Source organism: Trachymyrmex cornetzi, unplaced genomic scaffold, assembly GCF_001594075.2.
Source record: "Trachymyrmex cornetzi isolate Tcor2-1 unplaced genomic scaffold, Tcor1.1 scaffold138, whole genome shotgun sequence".
Lineage (NCBI taxonomy): Eukaryota > Metazoa > Arthropoda > Insecta > Hymenoptera > Formicidae > Trachymyrmex > Trachymyrmex cornetzi.
In genome coordinates, this window is record NW_017295960.1 from 675,719 (window position 1) to 696,745 (window position 21,027).

General features: G+C 30.4%; 1 protein-coding gene across 3 annotated transcripts in view; it reads right to left on the bottom strand.

The window, feature by feature from the left end:
- Positions 1–1,920: 1,920 nt before the first annotated feature.
- The window catches only part of LOC108771030 (acyl-CoA synthetase short-chain family member 3, mitochondrial), a 36,567-nt gene continuing 17,460 nt past the window's right edge, over positions 1,921–21,027 (bottom strand). For 2 of the 3 annotated variants that reach the window (XM_018522897.1, XM_018522894.1), the window contains exons 3-13: positions 14,778–14,943; positions 12,563–12,852; positions 11,334–11,430; positions 10,443–10,651; positions 9,955–10,183; positions 9,287–9,397; positions 8,098–8,297; positions 7,802–7,947; positions 6,924–7,146; positions 3,204–3,379; positions 1,921–2,351 (exon numbers count right to left, since the gene is read on the bottom strand). In XM_018522897.1, coding sequence (XP_018378399.1) covers positions 2,256–2,351; positions 3,204–3,379; positions 6,924–7,146; positions 7,802–7,947; positions 8,098–8,297; positions 9,287–9,397; positions 9,955–10,183; positions 10,443–10,651; positions 11,334–11,430; positions 12,563–12,852; positions 14,778–14,943 — 1,943 coding nt within the window. In that variant the 3' untranslated portion in view covers positions 1,921–2,255. Of the gene's footprint in view, positions 2,352–3,203; positions 3,380–6,923; positions 7,147–7,801; positions 7,948–8,097; positions 8,298–9,286; positions 9,398–9,954; positions 10,184–10,442; positions 10,652–11,333; positions 11,431–12,562; positions 12,853–14,777; positions 14,944–19,307; positions 19,440–21,027 lie in introns of those variants that run through there. The other variant, XM_018522896.1, reaches the window with a different exon arrangement.

A 21,027-nucleotide genomic window follows, 5' to 3' on the forward strand; every position in this document is an offset into this window, starting at 1 on the left:
TGCTTAAGTGTTATGACAGATTAATAATAAAGAAAAAAAAAAGATCATTATTTCAATGTGAAAAATATGTGACGATGCAAGGCGAGCACACGAGATATTAAGCAAACCGAACGGGCATGATGAAATTCCGGCGAATTAGTAATAATGTAACATATTACACACAACTCACATACTATGTACCGCAGAGCTATACAAACAATACATGCGTCCACGTGCTACGACGCGACGGGTAATGGGGTGGGAGGGGGGAACAAGAGCAAATAGATTCGATTATATAGATAAGGAGACCTACACAATCGAAAGAAACAAACTCAAGAGCGTGTGTTCCTTTTATTAGATAAACTGAACGACGGCAACTTGCATTGGAATAATTATAACGGATGATGATCAAATAATAACTGAGTCTCCTTGATAATAAAACAAGAAAAAACACGATATTTTTATTCTTCTGAGGTGCGACACACGGAAGTGGGAGTAAGATTGATATCGATTGCAGAAATTAACATTTAAGGAAATATATGATTAATATTATAATTATTATTGAATAATTATTATTAAAGTGGTGGTAAGAGTTGGAAAAAGAAATTTATTGAATAAATCAACAAAATAGTGTTACACAACAATTTATAATTATAAAATTAATATTACAATTATTATTATACTGTTTCTTATTATATTGTCATTAAAAACAAATTTGCAAAAAAGTGTGCCCTGATAATTTTAATAGGGATGTGGATGTACGTCACTGTACATCCCTACAGTATGACGGAGATTTCCTATGTATATTTTTTTAAACCATAAAAACAAATGGAATGGATCAAGTAGTGAATCGAATTTGCAAATATTCAAGGCGCACAAATGCGTCCCGCGCCCCGCGCGTGTTTTATTTCGTTTAAAATATTTTATTAGAATAGTTTTTACTGGTGGCCTATCACTCTAAACTCGTTGAAGCTCATTAAAATCGTTCGATAACGAATAGATACACGTAAAAATGCCTCAAATTTACTTCTAAATTTTTTTCTCTTTTTTAAGAGAATATTTTTTTAAATCTCTATTTTCTTAAAGAAATATTTTATACATATATCATGGGATATTTGTGAATACACTGGATATACAGATTCCTCGCACTTGACGCGCAAAAATGAAAGTTTTATTTGCTCAAATTGTTCGATGGTTTTTGTATATTCCCCGCTTCCTTACTACTAGAGCGATCATTGTCATCGATATCGAGTACGGACAACTTCAAGGCGATGAACCTATCCTTTTCTTTTATTACGCTTACATTTTTTTCTCAACAAACAGGCAGGGTTGGGTAATGCCAAGTTAAAAAGCTAAAAGTTAAGTTAAAAAGTTGAAAAGTTAAATAATTTTAATTTAACTTAGTTACATTTTAGACTCTTAACTGTTTAACTTTATTTAGTTACATTTTATCGATAACTATTAACTTTTTATTTAAATTTGTTGAAGTTAAGTCTCAGACTCAAACATATACTTCATTTAGAACATACTCTATATTTTACTTAAAAGTTTTGTTTGTATACATTATTTACATTATGTATTGATTTCAATCTAGCAAAAACCGTATATTTTAATGTATCTAGTTTTTGATAGGTAGAAATCTATATATATATAACAGTACATATATAAACAAAAAGTTTAAATAAAATATAAAGTATATTCTAAATGAAGTATATGTTTGTCATTTCCGTTATTTGTAAGACTCTGAAATCATAAAATAGAAAAAAATTTAACTTTTAATTTTTCAATTACTTTTTTTTATTAACTTAACTTTTAATTCAATTAATTTCATTATACATTAACTTGTATCTTAACTAAGTTAAATTTTCAAGGTTGTTAACTTTAACTTAACTTAGTTAAAAGAAAAAAGTAACTTACCCAACCCTGCAAACAGGTGTTTTATTTTACTTTCCGCGTACGCGGATTTTTTAATATACATCCGTTTCGGTTCAAGTAAGGAAAATACGCTAGGAAATGCAAGTGAAAAAAAAAATACAGATATTCATCGATTCTTTCTCTCTCTCTCTCACTCTCTCTCGCTTTCTCGCGTTCACGCGTTCACGCTTGTCCAGTTCCGATCGCAGCAAGGTTGGACACCCTGCAATCGGAAAGAGACAGATCGCCGAAGTGCCGCGCTCGAATTGTGACATCCTCAGTTTTCGGGAAGTTTCTTCTCTGTTTTTTCTCCATTTTTTCTCGTATTGCGCGCGCGGAGGAATCATTGACTCAAAAGGCGGTCATTGCGGATCCGGGGCTAGTTTCGCGTAGCCAAGCTTCTGGAGCACCTCCTTGATCTCGCGGAATACTGTTGGATCCTCGATCGTGCTCGGAAGCTGAAAAGTCAAGACTTCAAGTTAGCGACGACGGAAGGAGAAACGGCGGGTGGGGTAAGTTTTTCAAATTTAAAGGGAGATTCTCTCCAAATATCGCATTATCAATCTTTCTCTCGACGTAATATATTAAAATATTGATATATTTCTTTTGCATTTCGCTCGCTGACGATATATACTTGTAAAATCCGGCTAAACACAAAAGTAACAGCCCAGTACCTATGCAGAAAATGTCTAAAATCTATAACAAGACATAACTTCAGGATATTTTCCAAAATTTCTTATAAAATATCTTTAGCTACACTGAGAAAAAAATATAGTCAATTTTAATAATTTAGTTCAATACTGCCAACTAAATATTTACTTACAGTAACATTTCTTGTATCAAATAAATATATCTTTATATTTAATAAATATTTAGTTGGCATGTATTCAACTAAATATTTATTAAAATTGACTATATTTTTTTTCGGTGTAGAGCTTTAGATTTTTGAGACTTTTCGTAATTAATTACAAGTAATTTTACTTTTATGGTAACAACTCTCTCCTTTAAAAAGCCAGATTTACGCGATTGGATCAATTTAGACTCGCGGTTTTGGTATTAAAGATATTTCTTAAGGATATTCGATATTCTGCTAACATCATCGTAAAAATGATATAAATTTGTAAACCAAATAAAGAATTTTACAAACACAAAGCTACAGAGTTGCTTTCTCTGCTGAATGCTGCCAAATTACTTTTGTGTTTGACGGGATGACGAACGACTACACGTCGAATTCGCGATGTTTGAATTTTAATTGATTCTGTTCAGCGCATGGTAAGTGCGCTTCTGTCGTGTAATTTACACGGTCTTACCTTGACTTGCTTCGATCGCGCCAACGTAGCGATCGCTTTCCGGATTATTTTCCCCGATCGCGTTCTGGGTAGCGCAGTAATGGCGGCGGCGGTGCGAAAAGACGCGATCGGTCCCAACATCTTCCTCACCCGCGCGACTAGCTCTTGATTGATCTCTCCCTCGTTGCTTATCGCGTCTGAAGAAGAATGATCTTTTTGTTAATCCCATTGTATATTAATAATTTACATATACTCGATCTACTGCTATTATTAATTTAGGGCAACTTCGACCAAACTCCCATTAACTTAATTGAGGATTAATTAAATAGAATTATTGAGAGTGAAACTTATCATCCTTAATCTCTATCTTTCCTCTTTCGTACGTTAAATAATAAAAAAATTCAATTCTATTGCGATTATATCTCTTGCACTGAGAAAAAGTGTATTATATTTTAATAAATATTTATTTTAATAGTAAATAAATTTTATTAAATAATTATTAAAGTAAATATTTACTCAACAAAAAATGATAGTTAAATTAATGGTTCTTGTATCAAATAAATATATCTTTGTATTTAGTAAATATTTAATTAGTACTATTCAAACAGATGATTTATTAAAATTTAGTACTTTGTTTTCAGTGTAAATGTTTATTATCTCATTAAAAAAGAGTACGATTTAGATACAAGAAACTTCAATTAAATCGAAATTGTTTCTATTTTTTGCTGTTTCAAATTAATATTCAGATTGTTATTAATTAATAATTCACGTATACTCGATCTGCTATTATTAATTTAGGACGACTTCGACCAAACTCCCATCAGCTTAATTGAGCATTAATTAAATAGAATTATTGAGAGTGAAACTCATCTTTAATCTCTATCTTTCCTCTTTCGTATGTGAAATAATAAAAAAATTAATAATTCTTTTACATTAAAATAATATGGATATTGATAAATCAATTGGAGTATGTTCTGATTGTTATATGATGCTGCAACTTCGATTAAACTTTAATTAATGTATATATAATGGATGATTAATTCAACTGGGGTAGAATTGCTCGCAGTAAAATTACTAATTATATGATTTATCTCTAATCGAATATTTCTTTCCAAAAAATTAATAATTCTAAATCATTAAGAAATGAATGTCTATATTAAAGAAAATTATTAATGTAGGTATCACATATAAGTTAATCAGGATTTGATTGAAATTACTATTTCAATACTGAGTTAAATTTAAATTTATTACGGAAAAATTATTTGAAATATCTATTTAGCTAAATACACAGATCTAAAAATATAATTATGTTGAACCATCTAAATAATTATGTACAAAGGAAGGAGATGGTTATGGAATAATGTCTTGTAGCAGTGCATTCTGGAGGCGACCATCAAGATATAACTTCTTTACAGTCTGCTTAGACGTTATAAGATGGCTACTATATCGTAAGGTTTTACTGCGTTGCCGTAAAAGCTGCATTTCAAGTGTGCAGATAGTATATCATTTTATAAGTGTATAAGTCCAGCTTAGAGATCTTGAATGTGGCTTTCAAATAATATAATCGAACTAAATTTGATAACCAAATGTATTTATATATCCAAAGTGTAAAGTTATACTATACATATATTAGTTCATGATATTTCATATCCTCCCTCTTATTGATTATTCCATAACTTCAACTTTTTTCTTATAATTTTTTGTAAATTACATTTGTTGTATATATTTGAAGAATTTTTACTTGTATAATATCTTCTTCTTCCTTTAGGTGGCCCTGGTCCCCGTATAATATAGATATCACTTTATAAAAATAACTCAAACTACTAAAGTAATTATGTCACATGAATATCTACTAAGTTATTTCAGTAAAACTGAGTTATTTCATAATTTTCTCCTTTCTTCTACGCTCAAGCATAATCTGCAAAAACTTTTGTATTCTATCAATCAGCTTTAATATAATTATTTAGATGGTTTAATATAATTATTCTTTTAACTCTGTGCTTTGCTTATAATTTTTATATACTTCAGCGAAACCATTCTATCCGTATTTATTTACAGTAAGTAAAAAATTTGCTGAACATAAACGTTAAAATCATAGCGCTTTTTTCGAAAAATCTCTTCCAAATGCATTATTTAAGGTAAACGTACCAGAGAAGTGTCCAGACATATACCTATGTCTGGACATTTATACAAAATTTATTATTATTAATCTTGAATGCTTTTTTTATTACTGTATTATAATTTAATCGTATATTTAAAAACTACAATTAAATTATAATATTACGTTTTAGAAAGCGTATATTTGTGACTATTTTATTAAATAAATAAAGTGTTATGTAAATGTCCGGACGTAGATACGTGCTTCATGTCTAGTCACTGGAACCGGACAGTACCTATTTCGGACAGTTACACAAAACTTTATTTATTTATTTGAATTAATATTAATCTCAAATGCTTTTTACCTTAAAAACCAATTTGAATTAGTTGTCTTTTGTCATTAATCATCTATTATATATTAATATTTCCCTATAACAAATCAAACTAACCAAGACTTCTTATAAATCAAAGAATTGGAAAGAATACGGGCGTTAGGAGTCAAGCGCAGAAGACGTCGCGCAAATAATACACTTATAAAGCTTGAAACTTCTTTATTCAACAAACGCGCTTACATGTTTCGGCTCATTTTTGAGCCTTCCTCAGAGCAAACACAAACTAACATATATAAAGTAAAAGTTATCCTGTCATGAGTCCCCTACATCGAGAATTTAAATGCCAGAATTAAACAAAAAGAAAGAAAAGGAAAATGAAAAAGAAGGGAAATATTAAAAATATCGAATTAAAGAATATAGAAACTAATTTATCAAAAAATTTTAAGAATATAATTAATTATCCCGAAAATAAGGGCGCTCACCACGATTACAAAGCACCGTATCGCAAACATTACCGTGAATAATTCAAGAATTCCGGTTCCTGATATATTAGCCAGTCGGTATCAGACACAGTGAGTCACTTTTTAGTTATTAGTTAGTATTAATGAAAATTGTAAAGTGATAAAAAGTCTCGTCAGAAGGATTTATTACTGTGTACGAACGACACCGACTAATTCTGGTATTTAAATTCTCGATGTAAGGGAGCTCATGACAGGATAACTTTTATTTTATATATGTTAGTTTGTGTTTGCTCTGAGGAAGGCTCAAAAATGAGCCGAAACATGTAAGCGCGTTTGTTGAATAAAGAAGTTTCAAGCTATAAGTGTATTATTTGCGCGATTCTTCTGCGCTTGACTCCTAACGACCGTATTCTTTCCAATTCTTTAATATTTCCCGACGGCATACTAATTTTTTAATTGTGGTTGGACACTGGTTACGTTTACACCGTGCATTTAGGCCGCGGCCTATATAGTAGTTGTCCTTGTTTATGTAGGTTAAATAAAGACATCTATTGTATAAGTCGCGGACTAAATGCACGGTGTAAACGTAGCCAATGAAACAATTACGTCCCAACATCCGGCCATACTGGTACATTGACGCATTCTGTTACTTATTTAAATATTTTAATTAATAATTGTTATAAGTGAGATGAAATAATTCTTCCTTGTTTAAGGGAGTCTTGAGAGTTTTCGAATGAATACAAATATCGAATGAATCAAATATTAAAAAAAAACTTTTCTGATATTATAAATTGTGTTATTTATGACAACCTACGCTTAAATGTCCGGCTACGTTTATCTTACGAACGTACCTTCTCGTCTAACGTAAAGGCACAGCGGTACTTCCCCTTTCGTATGATCGGGTACACCGATAACTGCAGCATCCACCACGTCGGCATGAGCTAAAATAATATCTTCTAACGCAGATGTGGATATTCTGTGGCCGGCTACATTTATAATATCGTCGTCTCTCGCTGTGACATAAACATATCCGAACTCGTCGATGTATCCCGCGTCCATCGTGTCGTAGTAACCCTGCAAGAATATCGATATCTCATGAGCGAAATAAATGACCCCTGAACTTGATTTTAATAGGATCATCTCGTGATCGAAATAATTAGATAATCTCCGAGCTTGATTTTAACAATAGATCCTCTGGCAAAGGGAGGATCTGGAGTTGGTCTCTTTTTTTGGCAAAAATATTTTCAGCATCGAAAGCTTTCAAGATTTTAAATCGTGAAAGATTTTTGCAAGTTAAAGCAATCCCTAGATGATCAATACTATTGCACAATATTTGATTGCATAATATTAATCAATTGAAGGCTATATTGAGTATTTTTTCATCAATAATATTGTATAAAGTAATTGTGCAATATTATTGATTGTTTAAGGGCAGCTTAAGTTTCAAAAAAGAATTGGATGAGGTAAAAAAAGAGTAGACGAGCAAACCCCAAGGTACCCAAAGATTTTATTTTCTCGTCATGAAAGTCAAAATGATGATTTTTTTGTTATAAAATTTGACTGTTAATTGACATTAAGAATCAAGATAAGGTCATTTTGATTTTTTGTTGACTTGCGTTTCTTGGATAAGTTTACGTATGTTTATGTATATGTATAAGAAATATATATTTGCTCCGTGATATCGAAAACGTAATTTGCACACGATAATGTGTCGTGCACGTTTACTTACTGGAAATTGCGAGAAGTATACTTGCTTGAACCTCTCGGATGCCTGATAAAGAGTCAACATGAATCCAGGTGGCAACGGTAACTTTATCGCGATACGTCCGAGTTCGTGTTGAGGCGCTTTACTCCCGTCTTCGCGCAAGACATGTACTGTCGATGATAAATTTGTAAGTGATTTTGCATAGAGATGATCAAAAAGTTTATTACGAAGCGAAATGTTTAGGTAGGGAAATAATCAAACGTAGAGTCATAATAAAAAAGTTCTCGAAAGCATTTCTGAAAATGATCGAGAGGACTCACTTTCATATCCGGGTATAGGAAGTCCCGTACTGAATTTGGGTAAATTAGCGTAATGACCGTATCCTAAGCACAGCGCCGTGACGGGGTGTCCAGTCTCCGATTGCCACCAATGATTCAAGATGGGTACTTTGAACGTTTTCTCTGCCCAGGCTTTCGTTTCGTAATCACAAAACTCGCCGGCCACGAATATTGTTTTTAAGCTGAAAGAAAAGTTGCTTGTATAAGGAATTTGTTTCCTAGTAAACATCAACTAAAAGTGACGTGTTACATCCCAGTAAACACACTGTGTTATATTACAGTTATCTTGTTGCGGTGACATTGCAACTAAAAGGTATGTTACATGTAATGTTTACTGGGATTAATGTCATATTTTTATCATGATTAGCCATTGCATGCATGGATGGGAGATATTATTTTGCGATGCATTATCTCTTCTCATTGCGTTGATGGATGGATTGAATTACTGAAGATGACTCAAAATAAAGTTGAAACGTACAAGGTTTATATGTGTATCAGATAATATATTTGATCATTATTTAATTTATCGCTAAAACCAGCGTTGACTCCTACAGCCTTTTTATATTACATTATTATTATTATTGTTAGTTATATTTTCACATTTATCAATATCAATGTAACATAACAATACTTGTGTTACGTAACAGTTATATTGTTGAGTGAGAAATTATAACATCGATATTATGTTACTTTTAAATGGTATGTTTACATGGTCTCCTCTTTTTAATTAATTTTTACAGGAATTTGTTTAATTATAACGGGAAGAACAGTTTTTTTTTGCTAAAATACTTAAAGGTTTAGTTAGAAACAAATCTGAAAATAATTTTGTTAGAATAAAAATAATTATGTAGGACATTCGCACTAATTGCTGGAATATCAAAACTTTTTGCAGCATTATGCTTGAGTATCCTTCATAATTATTTTGATAGTCTAACAAAGTTATTTTTAGATCTAATTGAATTTTTAGATATTTTAGCAAAATCATACATACAAAAATAGGCATATTTCGATACGAACAACATACACATATAATACACAAAATTATTCTGAAAAAGATGAAGATCACGATAATTTATTCTTTTCTTGATTATGTATTATACTACAGTTTGAAGTAATTAAATATCATGATCGGAGAATTAGTAATCAATTGATGGATTGATTTGAAACTTACGATTTTAATGAATATTTTTTTCCCAAAAGCGTTTCCGGATCCGCTCGTTTTATAACTCGTAGAGCAGTAGGCACGCAGAATATTGCATTTATGCTATGTTGTTCAATAAGTCTGAAGAAAAAAGAAAAAACTTCCTTAAAGATGAAGTCGTTACAGATGATGTGACATCATACGAAAGTAAGATGATCCGTAGAAGTAGTAATAAACGAAATAAGTCAGACACGTACTTATCTTATTTGCGTACAAACTGCGAAGGAATCGCTCCAGAAATAGATATTCATAGTCGGATCTTACATTTAAGACCGTCTTAAGATGTCATGAAACAGAGAGCCGTATTAGCAACAAGACATTACATTAAGACGGTCTTAACAGAAGAACGGACCATGAATACCGTCCATAGATTTCTTGAAGAGTTAAAATTACTATACGAGAAAGAAAAACAGCGTAATTTAAAAAATTACGGTTAATATTTATTAATTTTCCCGGGCTGTTACAAAACTGATTTTTCAGTTGACAAGAAAAATATTTGTAGACTTTTTAAGCTGCGTATTTTTCAACAAAAACATAGATAAAAATTTGATTTTGAATAAAAGAAATTTTCCTTTCCTATCAGAAAACGCTTCTCTATATTTCTCAAGCAAAATGCTTTAATAAAAAGGTATTCAAACCTGAAATATTGACCAGCATCCGGTGTTCTGTCAGGTTTTCCTTCGTACATGACGCTCGTCGCGCCCTTAACAAGAGGGCCATAGCAAATGTAGGAATGTCCGACAACCCATCCCATATCGGAGGCTACCCACCAAATCGAATTTTTGTTTATTCCATAAACCGTTTGTATGGACCAGCAGAGTGACACCAAATGACCGCCGATTGGCCTTAAAATTCCCTTTGGTTTTCCTAATATCGAATAATTTTTGTGATTGCGCAACAGAGATATGATTTCGGTGTTCCATCAAAGAGAGGAAGCTAATTTATTATAACACTAAAGAAGCAAGAGATATTTCCGAGAATGAAAGGGAGTTATAGAAGAGAAGATTTGTTCAAAGTGTAGGAAATCAAAGGGAGAAAATTATATGAGAAAATCCCCTTGCTTCAATTTCAGAAGCGTCGCTGGGTCCCTCTATCTATAATATTAGCTATATACGTTAAGTATTACCTGTAGTCCCCGATGTATACAGAATATACAGTGGATCGTTAGCTTCGACCATTACGCACGGATGAGGTTTTGATCGCTTCATTATATCATCCCAGTCAAACTGTGACTCGAATAACGGGGCCTCCCACACATTTCTTCTCTGAAATACGATGCACTTCGGCTTCGGTACAACGATCATATCCAGGGCGCCGTTTAGCATAGTCGTATACCTGTACATAGAAAAAAAAAGATTTGTTAAAATAATTAAAACCTTTACTTTGATTTAGCAAATCTACAGCCGCGATATACGGACAGCCAGTTTTTTATGTTAAAGTAGCAAAGTTAGACAGCTGAATAAAATTAGCGATTAATTATATTTTTTGTAACAGCACAGCAAATTTATTTAATAAGGCAAAAATAATTTTGCTGCTGCAATGAAAAAAATTTGTTACACATTAGCAATTTTCATTACTCATAATTCAACCAAAAATTTGCTGAATTAGCATACTGATAATTGCTTACAGACATAATTTCTTTGTTGAATCTTAGTTATAGATGTTGGACTCGGTCAGAAATCTATAACTTTGTTCAATCATTTAATCTATTTTCATTTATTCTTTTTATCCATGTATACTTCGAATTAAAGAAAGAATGTATAAAGACAGCGAAGATGCTAGAGTTTATATAAATAGGAACATCTGAAAAACATTTGGCAGATTGCAGGAGTGAGAAATAAATTAATTGAAAAAGTTATGTTACTTAATATATAAATTAATACTAACATTATTAAATTAATATTAATATCAAGATATATTTAACATTTTTTTAGAAAATTTTCTACGAATTTCTTGTAAACAGCTAAAAGCACAATTTTGATAAATCTCTCATAATATTTTAAATGAAAAGACTTACTTAATCACTTTGGATGGTTCGAGGCCGCAACTCGCAGCGATAATGACTTTCGGCTTGGCATGATCTATTCTAGACGCCAATTCATTTGCTGCAAAACCTGAATTTAAACGCATATTTACAAATATAATCGCATTGTAATCGAATTGATAAATGTTCATCATACTAGAAATATTTTTGTTAATTGAAAAAGTTATGTTACTTAATATATAAATGAATACTAACATTATTAAATTAATATTAATATCAAAATATATTTAACGACTGGAGTTTCTATATCACTGTAAAAGTGACTTGACATCTGAAGGATAGGTTTATCTACCTTTTAAACAAAAAGGTTTATCTACCTTTTAAATAATGAAATAGATAAAAAAATATGTGTATGTAAGAAAGATAACATAAATATATGCGAATTTTAATCGTAGTCAATTTTGTATTTGGTGTATATTTTACTACACGGAGATAATTTTTTCTTTACCCTAAAAATACGATAGTCGTGGGACAACATTGTATTTCGAGAAATTTTAATGTAAATCTCTCTCATTTATTAATAAAATTACGATAAAGTATAAAAGAAATTTGATTAATTTTACTAAAGTGCATGGTAAAAACTAAAAATCTTTAAAATGAATTATATTGTACCACAACTAGTATATTTTCAGGGTAAATTTTAAAAGATAATTCTCTCCGTGTATCGATTCTATTTTTACGTGATCCATATGAAAGACATCTCGGTACGCGAAATATTTTAGCAGTCAGGGTTGCCGTAAAACTGGAAATCAGGGAAATGTCAGGGAAATTGAAAACGGTCAGGGAAATCAAGGAAAAGACCAAGAAACTTCGCAAAATTTTCTGAAAAATTAAAATTCTTGACTTTAAAGAAATATTTAATGTGCGAGAAGTTTAATATTGTATACCTACGCAGTTTTGGAATACTATCAACTTAATAACTAAATGTAACCAGTGTTAACAGCATTAATAATTAAATTAATAGTAATTTACATTATGTTAAATTGCTCTCTCAACAAAATATTCGACTGTTTCTAGGACAAAATACAAAAAAATTCAAAAATATTATTGAAATTATCAAGGAAAATCATGAAATTTTTTATTTAGAAATCAGGGAAAAATTATAGAATTTTAGGATGAGGAATTTGCAAGGAATTTGTGTGCAACTCTGGCAGCGAACTTAATTTACATAACGGTCGCGATTACCATCACCTTGTTATTACCTCCAAAGACCACCGAGTGAATTGCCCCTAGTCTGGCAGTAGCGAGAATTGCGATTATAGTCTCGGGGATCAGCGGCATGTATATAATCACCCTGTCCCCTTTGCGTACGCCTAGATCCGCCAACGCGCCCGCCAGCACGGACGTCTTTTTCAAGAGCTCGTTGTACGTCACTTTGCGTATCGACGACGTTTGGGGGCTGTCGTGAATAAGGGCTGTTTTCTCCCCGTATCCGGCATGCACGTGGCGATCTACCGCGTTGTAACAAGCGTTCAGTTCACCGCCGATAAACCTAGGAAGGAAAAAAATAAGCTTTCTATACCTTTTTTGCAGTTATAAAGTATTCAGTTGGAAAGATTTTATTCTATTAATTGTTCCTCAAGTGAAGCTCATATATAATGTCGTATATTTAAATGCAAAGTTAGGAAGTAACGTTTTACTTAATTGTAACATTATTGTTATTTTTTGGAGAGTAACGATTATTTTCTTCTATCTATATCAGTAACGGTAACATCGTTACATTTTTACAGTAACATTACTGAAATTAGCTTACTGTTACTTATTTATATACATATATTTTAGTTCCCTATTATTTTTATTCAATAAATCGCGTTACTGAAGAAATATTTTATTCAAGTAGCAATTTAAATATTGAAACATATTTTGTATTTTATATTTTAGGATGCATTCCGATAATCACTTTCATGGTGAAAATAAAATTTTTACGATTTTCTTTTGCAAATTACATAGTATTAAATAATAGATATACATATAGAATAGGTATAAATATATTGATAAGATTAGATTATTTTATATATTTATAGTTTCTTAAATATGTTTGATTTATATTGCTCTTTTTCTTACTTTTCTCAAAATATGATTTTAAATATTGTATAAAATTCAGGTGCAACGTACCTGATCTAACTGTTTGTAAAAGAGACCATAAGCTAAACCTAATCTTTATATATAATGTTGCTTTATTTTTTATCTTTACGGGAAAACCTTTCAAAAAAATTGTTGCGTTACATCTTGCGAACAATAATAAAGTATGAAATATGCGAATAAAATCAATAAAAACATTTTACGCATTGAAATGAAAATATTCATAAAACGTTTTATATATATTCACTTGTAGGTATTTCGTATAGATGCGATTCCTGTGAAAGAAAAAGAATAGGAATATGACATTTCTGCCACTGTGTCAGTTTTGAGTCAACAATATTCACTTGTAGGTATTTCGTATAGATGCGGTTCCTGTGAAAGAAAAAGAATAGGAATATGACATTTCTGCCACTGTGTCAGTTTTGAGTCAACAAATGTCAAACGTTTATTTTTGCTTATCTTACGAAAAAGTTAATTATTGCAAAAATAATATAAAAACTACTACATTATTTGATAGAAGACACTTTCTAGTTTGTAAACATTTGGAAATATCTCATATTTTTTTAACCTTTAGACCGCCGGCATTAAAGGTTATCAAGACCTCATTGAAAAGTAACAAAAACATATGTGTTTGTATAAAGGATATATCCATTGTTTCCGTCACGGCTTGAGCCGATATATCGGCTTTCCGGCGGGGAAGGTTATGGAAAAAATTCAAATTTTTTAAATTTGTAAATAATGCATATAATGGGTTTTGAGGTCGCTAAATACTGTGGTGAAGTCAGAAAATAATAATGTTAAATGCTGAAGCTATTATTGCATGTAAAACAGCAGCAAAATAAATCTTGGATAGAACTCTTCTTTGGTTTTACTCAGAGCTAACGACGTAGACGTAGAGAGTTTGAGTAGCTCCTTTTTCTTTTTTTTTGTTTTTTGAGTTTTTGATTTTTTTTCAAAAAATTTTTTTTTAATTTTTATCTTTTTATTTTTTTTATTTTTTAGTTTTACTAATTTTTTTATATATCATAGTTTTTAACTATATGAAATTAAAACGAGCCGATATATCGGTTTTCCAAAGGTCTAAAGGTTAACATTCTCAAATGTTTTCTCTTTTGAACCTAACTATCAGTTTTCAATTTTGTTTACCAAAAAATTAGAAAAAATTGCAAAGCTTAGGCCGATTACCTTAGGACTTAGATAATGGAAAATTTGCAAAGTTTCCTCTTTTTCGAAAACCGTTAAAATGGGAATAACAAAAATTGAATAATCTCGAAAGAATCATAATTAGAGTTATATGATATAATTCTTTTAATGATTTTTTTTATTTTGAGATACCATTTCGTGAATGGCTCGTTGGAATTATCCAAGACCTTGTGCCATGGTTTGCTCCAGTCAAGACAGCCGGCAATCTCGCCCCAAAATTCTTCTGGGTACTCCAGTGACTTCCTGTACGCTTCTTCGTACGTAGGGCAATCGTTCCAATGTGGGCTCATAATATAATCTGCAAGCAAACGTTAATGAAGACAATAATAATCTTTTCACCACGCACAAAGCACGGCCTTTAACCTTTGATAAAACTCGGCATCGCGGAAATTACCGTTTATTACGTTACGAAGAAATGTTTAGTAAACTATGTCGAAGAAAATAGCTTAACAAATTTTACAAGAAACAATGGCTGCGTTCAGCAGAGAAAGCTGCTTTGCAACTGTTGTAAAATTCTTCATCTACGATTGGTTCTTACTATTTCGGATCTTTATAGATCTAAACGTATAAACCAATCATATTAAAGAATTTTATAACGGTTTTAAAGCTGCTTTCTCTGCTGAACACAGCCAATGTTTCCAGTTCGTATCAATCCTGCATTAATACCGCGTCAGATTTGCATTATCAAGAATGTTTAGCCATATGTCATCACTTCATTTAATTATCGTAACATGACATGTGAGATATTACGATATATTTGAAAACACTTTCTTTGACGTAATAATATCGATTCTCCGATATTTTTTTACCTGGCATGAATAATTCATTTCAACGCGCCGCTCATACATCACGCCTTGCACGAGAAGTTCGTAGCAATTTTCTATCCCGGCCGCTTTTCTTTAACGCGGTCTCACCCACGTATTTGTTTCCGTGTAAATTACGGAGGTACGTCGCACAACACGTTGCTTTAATACACCCCGATGTCGCGAATAAACGACACAATCGCAAGGAGAGAACCACCGTGGACCATCTTTCGTCTTCTATCTCGTCTCACTCCGGTTCTTCCTGTAAGCACGCATCGTCGCGCATCTCGTGGGACCATCACCGCGATATTTGTCCGTTACGGAGAAATGTAACCAGACTGGGAACGATGACTGGAAATGAAAACCTCCGAGACGTTAGTTCGAATTCCTTATGACGCGTAGATTACGTTTTTTATTAATTTATTTTTTTCATTAAATGAGGATTCAAAAAATTTTTCTCCTCGGGGAATGTAGAAAAATCTATCGCGTGGATAATAAAAATCAAAATCTTGTATCGTATCTTAAAAAAGTACTCTTTTTTGCGAAACGAAATAAATATATAAATTGTTCATTTGTTACAGTAACGTTACAACTTAAAAACAAAGTTTTTTTAGAAAATGAGTTTTCAATTTTTTAGGTTATTTGCGGAAATTTGAGAAAATTTGAATATTTTAGGTTATTAAAATTTTGTAATATATAATATTTATAATTTTACAATTTTGATACAATAATGATTATAGAGGACTAAAATGTTCTTTTAAGATATATGTTTTTGTTTAGGGTAACTCCGGTATATACGTCGCGCAGCTCTATAAAGCTAGCAGGACCAAATCAGCAGAATCAAATCGGACCTATCGAAATTTTTAGTACTCATTTTGTACTAAATTGTACCATTAATAATAATTGTGTACCGTGTGCTATTTCGAAAAAAATCGTGGCGCTGCTGGCTTAATGTTAAGCTAGCAGGACCAATTCAAAATAAAAGATAAAAAGAAAAATAATATCAGAAATCAATACGATTGAATTTGTACTATTTTGTACTGCCAAAAACAATTCTATATTACGTCATTTTCAAGAAAACAATGACGTTGATAATATTTAAGCTGGCAGGACCATAAAAAAAACAAAATGAGGGAAGAAATTAACACAACTGAATTTCTATATATATACTAATTTGTACAATTGAAAGTAAGTTAATATTTTACATGTTTTTTCTCCTTAAAATGACTTTATTAGTATATACTTACATTCTACGTCAAATCGTGCACCTTTGAAACATCACTTAATTTTTTTTTAATTTGCTAATATATTCTACACATAACATATTCTACAGATAACAATGAGACACGTGTTTCGTGAGAAAAATGTGAGATTTTTTTGTAAAGTTATTGACGCTTGTAAGTTGCGTAAATTTATAAAAAACGTCGCTCACAAAACATTCAAATTATTATATCGTCGAAATAATTAGTTCTACAAAAAAAATGTAAGCTTTTCCGAGATTAAAAGTCCGATTTTAAAGATCTTAAATTGATCTACGGTTAGATTATTTTTTATTTATTATTTTCATATAAAAATAAATCATTTTCCATTTGTTTACAATTTTTATGAACATTTTTCATCATCAACTCATCAATTAAAAAATTTTGTAAAAATATATTTCCATTTCAATTATGAAGTAACTCTGAAAATTTTTTATATTTTCCTCACGAAACACGTGTCTTATTATTATCTGTAGAATATGTTATGTGTAGAATATGTTAGCAAATTAAAAAAAAATAAAATGATGTTTCAAAGGTGCACGGTTTGACGTAGAATAGATTGTAAGTATATACTAGATAATAAAATCATTTTAAGGAGAAAACATGTAAAATATTAACTTATTTTCAATGGTATAACAAATTAGTACAAATTCAATTGTGTTAATTTTTTCCCTCATTTTTTTTTTATGATCCTGACAGCTTAAATATTATCAACGTCATTGTTTTCTTGAAAATGACATAATATAGAATTGTTTTTGGCAGTACAAAATAGTACAAATTCAATCGTATTGATTTCTGATATTTTTCTTTTTATCTTTTATTTTGAATTGGTCCTGCTAGCTTAATATTAAGCCAGCAGCGCCACGATTTTTTTCGAAATGGCACTGCACGGTACAAAATTATCATTAATGTATAACAATTTAGTACAAAATGAGTACTAAAAATTTCGATAGGTCCGATTTGATTCTGCTGATTTGGTCCTGCTAGTTTTATAGAGCTTATGCCGCGCTGGGATTTACGCCACGGAAGTCAGAAAAAATAGAAGGAGTGGGGGTAATTTTCTCGCAACTACTCTGTTACAAGTTTATTTTTTAATACGAAAACTAAATATTTCGGATTTCTAATATTTTTTTCACAGTAGTAGACAGTACAAAGTTTTTACTGATATAGTTCGTTTATTTTAAACGTAGTAAATAATACTTAATAAATTAAATTTTTGATAGGTGCGGCATATATACCGGAGTTACCATATGTTTTATTTCTTTTTGTACAAGCAACTCCAAAATAATAATTTTTTAATTATGTTGTAGCAGATAAACGATATTTTATCTGGTATTTGATGTGTTTTTGAACAGGGAGATTACCAACAACGATTACCGACAAAATATATATACATTATATATACAAGAAATTTTTTCATTTGCTCAAAAAGATTAAAAGCTGTTTTTGAATAACTATTTAACGGAGATTATACAAGAATATTATTAACTTATAGACCGTCTCTAAATTCGCAAATTAAAATATCACAACAAAAGTTCCTGAAAAATTAAGTTTTAAAAATATTTGCCATTTTTCATTCCAAATAGTAGTTTTTGAGATATAAAGATACAAAATGCGCATTTAACGTAATCGACGTGCGATTGATGGACAACCGACCGAGAGATTAACTATAATCTATAATTAGTTCATTTTACAAGAAACATAATGTTCCTAATTCGCATTAGCTCCGAATTAATATATGTCAAATTGACATTATCTTTGGATTACTCGAAGATTTAGTTATATGTTATGAGTGTTATCACTTTGTTTAGTTATCGTGAGATAATGATATGAGCGCGTTACAACACATTTTAAATTTAAAATATGTTCTCCTTGACACTGTTGTATATATCAAAAACTACTATAAATGGTAAATACTTTTATAAATGCTTTTCAAGAGCTTTCTGGCTATAATTTTAATTCACAAATTCTGATATATTCCGCATCTTCATGCTGATATAGGAAAAATCACTCTATGATAACAGATTCACAGTTTAAATAAATGAGCTTAAAATATTCAGTAAAAGTGTAATAGCTTTCTCTTTTAAATTAGTTTGCAACTTATATTTTATGCATTTTCGAGGCGTACAAACTGAATCTATTCATCAAAAGAAGCTGTCCCTTTTATGCTATTTATTGTATAATCGCACAAAATGCATAAAATCATATATTAATGCATAAAATTTCTGCTTTTAAATATGATTCTAAATGTGACATTAAAATAAAATGTATTAAATTTTAATAAATATTTATTTGAATAATACTAACTAAATATTTACTAAAAGTAAACATATATTTATTTGACACAAGAATTCATCAAGAATCATTAATTTAATTAATTATTATTTTATTGAGTAAATATTCATTTACTGCCATTTTTTACAGTAAATGTTTAGTTAGTATCATTAAAATAATATATGTATTAAGATTTAGTAAATTTCTTGGTCAGTATAATGAAATGATGTGTATAATGAAATGAAAATAAGAATAATAATATTTTTTCAGTGTAGAGTCGTTTTTTATACGCTTTGAGATATAAACTGTTTGAATGAATATAATACCTATTTTTTAATTGTTCTCCTTGTACTGAAAAGCGTTCACTTCCGACACTTTAGATTTAGTTCACTCCCTCGAGAAATTTCTTCTTGGTTGCGTTCCAAAACTTTACTATGAGTAAGAGAGTTAAGTTATGAACCAGGAGTCGGTACGTATTTCAAGACCGTTTTAAGTAATGTCTTAAGATATCATAAATCAATCATAGAGATGTATTAACATTTTAAGATATTACTTAAGAGGGTTTTAAAACAAAAACCGACGACACACATATATATATATATATATATATATATATATATTTCCAAACTTTTACTTTGAATAACAGAGTTAATTCATGGACCGTGAGTATTCGTGTAATCAATTCTTATCAACGACATATATATATATATATAAATTAACTCTGTTATTTAAAGTAAAAGTTTGGAAAGTAGCCTTGAGATTACATTCTGCTTCTTTCTCTTTTTTTATTATGTTGACACTTTAATATTGTATACCGCTAGATGCATTAATAAATTATTTTGCGGAAATATGATATTTGTATATAATATTGATCTAATAAGGCACGAAGAACGAAGATAGAAATTATTCATATATTGAGAGAGAGAGACAGAAAAAAGGAGAAAAATTATTTTTAAATATTGCAAAGTTCTGACGAGAAGAAGTCACGGCTTGAATCTGCTAGCGATGAATATTTCAGCTTTACGTCTTCCTATACAAACACGTCTCACGCGAAAGTCCTCTAGGGGTTTGAGATCGAGGAGTTCTCGGGATGTATCAGATTGTGTGGCATCTTATTTCAGAGAAATGGAGAATTATGTGACTCAGCAGCAATTTTATTAAAGAAAACTCGAAGAAGAGCGAGTTCTGACTTCTAACAACAGCGAATTAAATGACTGTAAACAAATTTTCGAGATTTTGCGCGGTTAAATCTAGGTTGTATTACAATTTAGCGTTTTATAAGAAGACAGATTTAATGTTTCCGGATAAACTTTTATATTATATTGTCTTGTATTGGGTCTTACACGTGCTCGTTTTATCAACTCGATCTTTACATGGGAAATTAATAATAAAACAATCTCACAGTATCGTTCGACGTGTAAAAAACAAACACAAATGTACAATTTTCCTTCTTTTAAGTTGTATGGATTTATTTCTTCACATATATCGAAGATGAAAGTGATATTAAATTTAGTAATATTAAACTACTGTAAATGATACTATTTATTTTTTATTCTCAGTTATTTCTTTTAACATACATTATCATACGTGTAAATCATTAAAATAAAAATGTTATAATGCACTGAGAGATAAGTAATCGGTATTTATGACTATAATTACATGGTGAAATAATAATTGTGATTAGACGCTCCAATTTTGTAGTTATTACTGCTACAATGTTAATAATAATAATTAGGTATATTAAATTCTAAATGGCTAGAAATTAGTCATTTTGAGAGCGAGATATATATATATATATATATATATACAATCTATATATGTATACCAATATATGTATACATATATCGATAATATATAAATAACTTATAATATTATAGATATACTAATAATAGATATAAGATATATGTATATATATCTATATATATGTACATATATGTATACGTATGCATATATTTACGTACGCTGAGAAAAATTTCCGGGCTTTATCCGTTCAAAAAGTAACAAACGGATATTTCCGATTGATTTTGATCGGATTTATAAGACTAT